A 10,553-nucleotide genomic window follows, 5' to 3' on the forward strand; every position below is an offset into this window, starting at 1 on the left:
TCTTGCTGAAGTCTAGGTAGATGACGTCCACCTCCTGACCCATGTTCAGCTGGTTAGTTACTTGATCATAAAAGGACACCAGGTTTGTTAGGCATGACCTCCCCTTGACAAAGCCATGCTGGTTGTTTCTCAATACCCCACCAATTTGCTGTTATTCCATGAACACTTCTATAATAGCCTTCAATTCTTATTTTATTCTTATTTTAAAATCCTTACCTGTTTATCTCCATCTAAAATGATGCTATTCTGTACTTCTCTTTCCTCTATAAATCACTGCAACAAAGCAGAGGTTTAGATAAATTCAGCTGGGAGCAAAACATAAACAACCAGTTTGCTAAGGAAATGTTTGTCTGAATACTAGTTTATACAGCAGTTTAGGTCATAAAATTTAAGAGAGAGGTTATTTAATTGAAACTACAGGAGAGATGTAGGCAAATAGGCTATACTGTATTCCCATTTGTAACAAAGTGCTACTTATCACTGGCATACTGTGACTCAATAAATAATGGAATATGAGCATACAGTATCAAAAAGTACCTTACAATCCTTCATTACCATGAGTAGTTAGGATTTCACCTCCCAGCACTGTGCTGGGACAGTATCAGATTCAAAGGGGAAAATGTTGCTTTATTAAACGTTATCACTCTTTTTGTATCGCACTGTGTTTTTTCTTGGAGGTTTTAACCCAATACAGGCAAGGCCTGACTGATTTGCTTTTAAGAACAAGTGAGATCACAGCTTTCAGGACTACAGTTGCTGACCAAAATACAGGTAAGATTTGTGTAAAATACAGAGATGTGAATTTCATTCATTTAAGAATAAATAAATACAAATAGATATTCAGGGAGAAATATCATGTGCAGAAGACCAGTGTACAAGGCCTGCGCACTCCTTAATTGTACTTGCATCTTGTTTTTGGCCTAAGAATATATGAAACTGTGGTATGTTATAAAGAATTTATCTGAATGAGTTTGAAAGGACATCATGTGATAGGTGGTGAAGCTATACATGAGTTAGAGACAATCCTCAGCTGTACACCAATGAAATGTTTCCTCTGCACCACTCTGTTATATGTTCTATATGTGCCACCTATGTTAGAAAAAAAATACTTTAGGGATTTTTTTGTGAGTTTCAAAAAACTTTAAGTAGAATAATTTTTAGAGTCTTGTACTGGTAAAAACCATCTGCCAAGAGTTCAACTGTGCAAAGCTTAAGTGAACAAGGTTCTTTGGGTAAATCTGATATCTTTTATTGGACCAACTCATACAGTTGGAAAAATTCTTCTTTGCAAGCTTTTAGGTACAAATACCCTTCATCAGGCTGAGGAAGCATCTGCAGTTAGTCTGTGCTTTTCCTGGATGGAATGAATAGTAAAGAAGCCAGAGGCAGGTATGCATGCAAGAAAGCCAGTCAGTGAAGCTGTGAGATCCAGGAATGCTGATGGTTCTGTTGTAGGATGCAGTGATTGGGGGTGTGGAGGGGGTGGTGGAGATGTATTATCACTAACATATCATGATAATATGTTATCGTGTTAACATATCTCCACCACACCCACAACAGAACCATCAGCATTCCTGGATCTTACAACTGCACCTCCAGAAATGCAATACGTCTTATCCAATGCACCAAATGCCCTGATGGAAAATATGTAGGAGAGACTAAACAGCTGTGCACCAGAAGGAACACACACTGAAAATCTAGCAAAGACAAGAATACCCAATTACCTATGGGGGCACATTTCTCACAAGAAAACCACTCTCTCTTCAATCTCTCAGTTCTAATCCTCAAAGGGAATTTACAAAACACCTTTCACAGATAAGCCTATGAACTTCACTTCATCAACCTACTGGATACAAAAAATCATGGACTAAATATAGACATTGGATTTATGGCACATTATTACCTGCCTAACATCTGACTCCCCAGGTACCTCTCTACTATTTACCAGCTATGTTCATTTCCCCTTCTAGCCCCAGCCTGTCTCTCACCCACAGACTTCTCAATTTACATCTTCATTGACTGGCTTTCTTGTATGCATACCTGCCTCTGGCTTCCTTACTATTCATTCCATCTAGGAAAAGCACAGACCAACTGCAGGTGTTTCCTCAGCCTGATGAAAGGTATTTGTACCCAAAAGCCTGCAAAAAAGAATTTTTCCAACTATTTGAGTTGGTCTAAAAACAGATATCAGATTGACCCAAAGAACCTTGTCTGCCTATGCCCTTAGACCAACACAGATAAAATGTACACACACCCCTGAAGCTTAAATGAAGTCATCTGCATTAACAACAAACACTTTTTTCCCCACAAAAATGCTAAAACCTGAAAATATCAGAGCTAGAAAACAGGTCCTGATCCTAACTAGAAAGAAAAGCCTCCCTAATGGTATACAACTCTTGCTTCCACCCCAGCAGGACAATTAGCTGACTTCATAGTTTGTAGCACTTTTAAATCAGGAAAAGCGGTCAATGTCTAGAGCTGAATTTTGCTGGGCTGTAAGATGGTATAATTTGGGGGGTGATGGCAAATTGTGTATCTGAAGGGATAAGAAACATTTTGGGATTTATACTTTTTTTTTTAATTTGCCAGTTGTTTGAAACTGCTCAGAGTTTTAGAAATGTAAACTAAATGATTGGAATTACAGATTTTGTTTCCAATTTTTGGATCATTTAGTCTGATCTCTTGTATAATAGAGAGAATAGGACTCTGCCACATCATTCCTGCATCAACTACATAATTTCTTATGGAACGCAAGTCTATATTTCAGAAAGACATTCAATCTTAATTTAAACATGTCAAGTGACAGAAAACACCATGTCCTTATGTAAGTTGTTTCAATGGTTAACTATTATCACGCTTAATTTGTCCCAGTGGGCAGAGGGCACATGATTTGATCATAGGCATACATTGCGAATTCATTGCATGCTTGTTCAGTTATTGTATATCTTCAATTTATTGCGTGGCTACCATTAAACATCCCCTGTGCTTAAGTAACTTGCCATCAGAAGCCAGTGTCATATAGAACACAGGTGTCAAACTTGATCACCCCTGTGAGCCAGATTCAGAACTGACAGCAGCGGTGTGGGGGGTAATACAGTCATCACTTGTCCCTCTGCTGCCAATATGCATGCCTATCAGATTCCATTGCTAGGAATTCAGTGAGCAGGTCTTGCCCTTGCTTACCCCACTCCTAAATTCCCAGCCCCATTGGCTACATTTTTTATACCTATGATGTAGAAGTATCTTCTGGTATTGTGGAGCTGGCTGATTTCTTTGCCTACCCCCTTCCCTGCAGATGCGGTGAAGTTTGTGGCAAGAAAAAAGGAATATATAAAGTAGGCCTTCCCTGACTCTTAACCCCTGGCTGCCATAACAGCCTCTAGCTCAAAGGGCAGGGATTAGACTTTATGCTACCTTTTACACCGGGAGACTGATTTGACATAGAGCAATCCCTGAATGATGGGAATACAAATATGATTAAATCTATCTTTGTACACTACCTCAAATTATCCCATATTCAGCTTTGGCAAAATATCCAAGCTCCAAGCAAACATCTTGCAAGACATTATATTATTTTATTGGGTGTAAATATTTTTTCTATGGTAGAACTGAGAGAATGTCTTTATCTGAAAATAATGTCTCAAGTTATTTTAAAGGTGAAGTACTTTTAATTTTAAGAGAAACAAATTTCCTATTACCATCATTTTCTTTAGAGGTTAAATTGTGGTAGTATTGTCTTACCCATTCCAACAGACCTTCCAGAGCATGTCACTGGAATGAAACACACAATAATAATCATGTGAATGTTCAGCATCTAATGTTACGATAGAAATACAACCAAAACAGTGCACAATAGCACATTATCTCATTGGATTTTTTTTCCATTATAAATGGTTTGAATTTCAATTTTTTTTCAAGAGGAATTCTTTTTGTTCAATGCTCCCAGCTTTCATTTTAAAACTACTTTTTGCTTGAAGAATGTCCATTTTGAGCCTTTGTATTAGTGCAGACAGACTCTATCTTGAGATCATCTTCAATAAGCCCAAATCACAAACTGTTCTCCCTCCCCACCCCCCGTAGTCTATACCAAAGCTGTCCAATAAGTTGTGCTGCTTATTTTTTCAGTGCAGCACCAACATATCTTCTGCTAGCTGGTTTGTGTAATGATCGTCTCCGTTTAAGGGCAATGGATTGTAAAGGGGAGGATGCAGAAGAATGGGAAGACAAGAAAATGAAATTGTGGGATTGTTGGATACCATTACTGCCCAGTCCATATGCTCTCACCCCAGAAGGATTTCCTGTGCTTTAAGTTTGCAGGGTGAGGAAAGTCCCAAAGGCGACAGAAAAGGGTAGGCTAAGAAGCAAGCAGCAGTGTGTTCCACCTCACATGGAGAAGTTAGCAGAACTTCCAGGTTAGGGGTTGAATACCACTAGGAGCAGGTGGTTAGGGTTTAACTGGCTTTTAGGTATGTGCTTGAGAATGGCCTTAAATTTCACCCCATGAGTGTTCACATAGCCTCAATTTGCTAATATAGGGATAGGTTACAAAAGGGCTGCTTTTTAAAATAAAACAATATTTTAATAATAAAAAAGCGTGTGTTTTTAAAAAACCTTAAGAAAAAGAATGCCAATGATCTTGAAAACAGGGCAAGGAAAAAACCATGCCCTTGACTTCCCAGAATGCTCCTTAGCAAGCCTGATCACAAACTGGTTGTGGGATGGCCTCTCTGAGGACCCAGTATTAGAACACAAAACTTTTGCTACATGATATCTATTTGCCTTCTCCTTTTTCTGACGCAACCCTGTCCTATATAAATATTCTGTAAATTATATTGATATACATTTAACAAAGTATACAGAGTTCAAAGAACAATAAGCTATGTTTTACCTGAGTATATCTTTTTCGGACAGAATGGAGGCTTTGTTCCCTTATCAGTAATCGGAGATACCATCACAGTATAGATATCCCCACAAGGTATCTCAGTGACATCACAAAATCTCAAACCAGACTTAGGGGTACAGGTGAAATTGCCTTTTGATCCATATAGATGTGTAGTATAGTTTATCAGTCCTGCAGAAGTCCTCCAGTATATTCGGATACCATTATTGCTCAATCTATATAATTTCACTCCAAAAGGACAGCAAGCACCTAATATGGAAAATAAACACAACATGTCTATAAATAGTTTAGCACTTTTGTGAAAGAAATTGTAAATTTTTCTTTATAGGTTTTTATCAGATGAAGTGAAAACTTCCCAGTACCTATACTTCGACTACAAAGATTTACAAAGACAGAGCAATTGTACCAAGTGGGGAACAGGGGAATAAAAATGACCCACCAAAATCCCAAGCAGACTGGGGCTGGAATGCAGCCTTGTTTACAATTGTGAATTGGATATCTGGTCAGTATTGCTCCACAACCAGTGTAACAAGGAATATAACAAGCTCCACATCCAGCATAACAAGTTTACTGGATGCTGGATTGCTGCAGAACCTGTGATCCCTCTCCCATCTCCAAACTTTTGCTTGGCTCCTGCTGTTTGGATCTAGCATATAGCCCTAATCCACAGTGTAGAAAGGGAATCTCAGTTCCTATGTACAGATGATCTACCCATGACCCTGAAGCTAGACCAAGGGATTTAAGTGTCTAAATTTCATTGACATTACATCTATGTAAAATAGGGAATTGTAAATGTATTAACTATTGGTTTACTCTCAGTTACAACCTTAATATGAAACTAAGACTTTTTAGTATACTGTATCTTTCTTTTATTTTCTGTTGCATTTTTTGTTTACATACTGGAAGAATAGCCTTGATACGTGCAGTCTGATGTCAAGCCAGTTTCACTAATTGCTTTCAGCGACACTGTATAGTTGGTGCCACATGTGATGCATCCCAGGAGACACTGGTTTTGGAGGGTGTGGCACCTAGCCCATCCTTTTGGTGATTCCAGTACTGTTACATATGTCTGTGCACCAGTCCCAGCAGACCAGCTGATATTTGTTACTGATTGCGTCAGTTGAGTTAATGTCAGATCATTAGGGCAACAAGGAGCTTCAGAGAAAACAAACAAAGAAAATTCAATCCTTTTCTGCTAAGATCATATGCAGTCACTTTTGTCAACATCTTTGGTTTAGATGTACTTAGTTTAAATAATGTTAAATTAAAAAAACTGTCAATTTTTTAAACATTTTTATTGCCCTTTAGGCCTGGTCCAGGCTTTGTCAAAGTCACTAGGAGACTTTCTGCTGATTCAATGGAAGTTGGATGAGAACATTAGGAAGAAGTACAATGTTAGGAGCAGTCCTTTAAAAATAAATAAGGGGAGAAGGGTGAAAGGAATACATATTTTTAGGCAAATATTACTGAAGTGGTTAGATATTAATCTTCATTCAGCATGTTAATATAGATCAAATATAATATACTGATAAGACCAGACAAAGACGAGGCATTTTTTCCTTAGTGAGATAAAGATATTATCCTTGGACTACTATGTGATGATTTTTATGAGCGAGTTCTGCTCAATGGAACAAAGTGAGTACAACCAGTCATTGAAATCCCAGCATCTCTCTTAGCCCTATATTAAAGATCTAATTGCTAACAAGAAAGTCATGCACTGCATAAAAATGGTGTGGTATGAAACCCTGTGACCCATGAAATAAATGCTTATAATTAGGGTTTCTCAGTATAATGTAGCCACTATAGAGTAACATGACCTCTATCTCACACGCATACATTTGGGCAGATGTCATATCACTCCATATTAAATAGTAATACACATATATACACTGTGAAAAAAACAGATAGAAAACTATGCATATCTGTCAGAATTATATACATGGTAATGATTATATTTTCAGTTACATTTCATACTGATTGCCACATACCAGTTTCGAAAGGGATGCTGTAGCTAGGTAAGCTTTGTCCTACTGTTGTACTTGCCATGACACTAACAAAGAAGACCGATCCACAGGGGAGATTTGGTATGGAGCAGGAATTTCCAGAACTTGTGCAATGCCACAATCCAGCATCTCCTCTGGCAGTTACAATATATGTAGCTTCATCATTATTAGACCTCCAGTACACGCTAATTATGGAAAGTGCATCCTTTGAGATATTTGTTATTTCAGGACTGCATGGGGCTGAAAGATTTCAAATTGAGCAGGTTTAGGCTGTGAATTTATCAATATAGAACTCTTCTTATTGTAGATGGTGGTCAACAGCTGTGAATTATTGTAGCTATTTGACAAAGGCAATTTAATTTAGTAATTTTCTATTCAAATAGTTTGGAACAGTTTACAAGCACATGCATCTTAAATAAATATTACAGACACAACTCTTGATTAATTGATCAGCTAAATTCCACAAAATACATAGTGGGATCATAATTCTGATTTTAAAAGTGCAGGGCTTCAGTAGTTTTCCACTTAATTGGGTGCCTGATTGTGGATTTAGGAGTCTACATACACCTTTAAAAAAACAACAACAAAACCCCCCCATTATACTAGGTTTGCTTTTCTTTGTCAACTAGACATAACAACCTTACTTAGCAACTGGATCATAAAATTGCTAACTATTTATTTCTTATGTAAATCATAATTGTTCATAGGGTGCTATTGAAGGCTTGCTCTTTTTGCCTGGGTTTCATTCTAAGACAGCAAAATTATTCAAAAGTATATGATGAGATGGACAAATATCTATTTCCAGTTAAAGCAACATCACCTCAGTAAATTACTGGTTGTGATATAAACCTTTGAAACAAAAAGGAAAAAGTGAAATGTTGTTAAAACCATGAACCATTAGTCCTCATTTGGTGATGTTGCTTTTACTGGAAAATGATGTTTGTTTATCTCATAATTCTGAATCGCTATCATCACTGGTATCTGTGGTAGCCAATTAATTTTTTCTTGTATAAAGAAAAGAAAGAAAAATGGTCAAAGTACCTGTTAACACACATTTAGATGCACAGGATGTGTTGCTTCCCCTGATTTCACTGAAAGAATAAACAGTGATGTTATATTGGGTGTTACACTGCAGTGAAGACAGAGTGCAAACTGTAGCAGTGTCGTTACAAAGTACCACACCAGTCCAATCAACAGCTTTTGTTTCATACATTTCAGCACCACGGACAGGAGACCAAACAATCTCAATTGTATCGCTGGACACAAGCACTGGATGAATGTCACTAGGGCAACACGGTGCTAAAAACAAAGAAAGAACATCAACACTACTCATTATAAACTGAAAAATGCTAAATATTAAACTGAACAGTATCCTGTGTACAGAAACACATCTGATTTGAACATTTCAATCACTGATCTTGAAGTACCTGTTCTTAAAAAAAAACAAAACAAAACAAAAAAAACCCCGAAACTAAAAGGCAACCTGAACATGAAACTGCAGAACAAGAAATCATCCACAAACTGCATTATATTAACATTGGTCTCAACAGAAACTCTGAATTCTTATCTCACTACTTGGGCTAGTTGTTTGCTCCAGTGTTTCTCGTGGTTTTAACTGCCATGTTTCTCTTAATCCCCCAATTACTTCTCTTAGCAGCATTCCCCTCCCCTTTCCTATTTATATAAAATCTTTTTTCCCCCTTCCAGTCCATTTGCAGCATCTGATGAAGTAGACTGTTGCCTATGAAAGGTCATGATTTTCTGAACCAGTATCAAAAGGTGCCATCCTGCCCTAATTTATGCTCTCATTATCAAAAATTGCCATATGTCACCCACACTGAAGAATTTTTCATGCAGCCAAAGCTAAATCTATTTGAATCAATTCCATGTCCCTTATTTGAACACAGAAAATTCTATTTTACATCCTCTTGTGGGCAAAGAATATTCTTTCATCTATTTGGAGTCTTGATTGCAGTAATAATTTACTAATCTGAAAATAACTCTTTATACTCATATTGTGCCTTCCATTTTAGGATCTGAAACATTTAGTAATTGCCAAGTTAAGCCTCCAAAGAGCTCAATGATCTATGCATTTTCTCATTTTACAGATGGGGAGAACAGAAATTTATGGAAGTTTGGGAACTTACAGCAAGGCTATGGCACATCCTGAATGAGAATTCAGGTTTCTTGACTCCCAGTATTGTGAATTACCCATAAGAGTATATTCCCTTCACTTATCAAAATATCTTAGAATGCTCACACCTTTCAGAATTTATAAATTCATGTTGTCACACTTGACTAACACATTGGCTACTCAAGTTAACATTGATTGTGGTTTAAAATTGAACCCTCTAGTATATTTGCTAAATGCACCTTATGTTGGTGGTGGTCAAATGGCCAAACATTTTCCTTCACTTTTTTCAGCAGAAAATTGTCTTTCAATTACACAGTTTGTTGTAAAGACTGTCTGCTTTCCATAGAGAACTATAAGTCATTGTTGAAAACAGAAACACCCAAAAAACCTGAAGTGTTTGGTTTGGGGAATGCTGCTGTAATGTCTCATGCCCCCATTCTGCTAAATAGTCCAGGTTCCCTAGGCAGCCTATGTTTTCCATGATGTACCATGATGGCTCAGAAAGGAGACCATGCTGCACCATAGGAGCCCAGTTTTCCAGATGAAAATAGCAGCTGTACCAAATATTAACTTCCAAGAGGTACTGCAGAAGCCGCTAAAACTGAAATGTTCTGGCATAAATGTAACATCCTCTCCCATTTTTTAAAAATGTTTGATTGGGTCAGCTTTTCAAAAAAAAGAATTCAATCTAGAGATCACCAAATGCGAATGAGTAAATAAATTGCTACTTACCAGTAGTATAATTGAGTACTTCACCTGAGGGACTCTGCCCTGCTTTGTTGTATGCAAAAACACTAATGAAATACATGAAACCGCAGTCTGACTGGAAGTGGCACTGGGTATGGGATGTGTTGCAATGTACCTCCAAGCCATCATCACTTTTCACAAAAACCACATAATATTCACCAAGATCTACATTAGACCAGGACACAGACAGGTTACCAGGATCATCCTCTTCAATTGTTATACTTCCTGGTGCACAAGGGACTGGAAAACCAGATTTAAAACAAAAACAGGGGGTGGGGGAGGGGGATTATTAATGTATTTCAAGAATTTATTTAAATAAATACTTTTACTATGCAAAAAAACAAGGGTATTTAGAGTTTGGCATGTTGGATAGTTGAAACACGCCCAAGTGAGAAAAGAACAACTTATCTGGATTTTTAAAAAGGTGCAGCAATAACATGTGGTTACATTAAAATGTTACTTTCAGAAGGTAAATGCGTATTGAGTACAGAATACATCATTTATATATTTTAAACCAAACAAAGTACATGCTACTGTAGTCACATGCATAAGAAAGATCTTGTATGGTTTAAAGTCCACCTATAAATAATAGCGCTGTTCGAGGACTCCTGGTGCTCAGGCCAAGTCCCTGAGGACTGGAAAGGGCCAATGTGGTCCCTATTTTCAAGAAGGGGAGGAAGGAAGACCCTGGCAACTGCAGGCCAGTCAGCCTCACTTCTATCCTGGGGAAGGTCTTTGAAAAAATTATCAAGGGCCACATTTGTGAGAG

General features: G+C 37.5%; 1 protein-coding gene across 2 annotated transcripts in view; it reads right to left on the bottom strand.

The window, feature by feature from the left end:
* FNDC7 (fibronectin type III domain containing 7) overlaps positions 1-10,553 on the bottom strand; it is a 30,975-nt gene that overhangs the window by 5,907 nt on the left and 14,515 nt on the right. The window contains exons 7-13 of one of the 2 annotated variants that reach the window (XM_019530660.1): positions 9,770-10,024; positions 7,945-8,202; positions 6,889-7,143; positions 5,801-6,055; positions 4,889-5,149; positions 3,742-3,771; positions 217-273 (exon numbers count right to left, since the gene is read on the bottom strand). In XM_019530660.1, the coding sequence (XP_019386205.1) occupies positions 242-273; positions 3,742-3,771; positions 4,889-5,149; positions 5,801-6,055; positions 6,889-7,143; positions 7,945-8,202; positions 9,770-10,024 (1,346 nt within the window). In that variant the 3' untranslated portion in view covers positions 217-241. The remainder of the gene's footprint in view (positions 1-216; positions 274-3,741; positions 3,772-4,888; positions 5,150-5,800; positions 6,056-6,888; positions 7,144-7,944; positions 8,203-9,769; positions 10,025-10,553) is intronic. The other variant, XM_019530661.1, reaches the window with a different exon arrangement.

The sequence above is a fragment of the Crocodylus porosus genome, unplaced genomic scaffold, assembly GCF_001723895.1.
Source record: "Crocodylus porosus isolate Cpor-Errol unplaced genomic scaffold, CroPor_comp1, whole genome shotgun sequence".
NCBI lineage: Eukaryota > Metazoa > Chordata > Crocodylia > Crocodylidae > Crocodylus > Crocodylus porosus.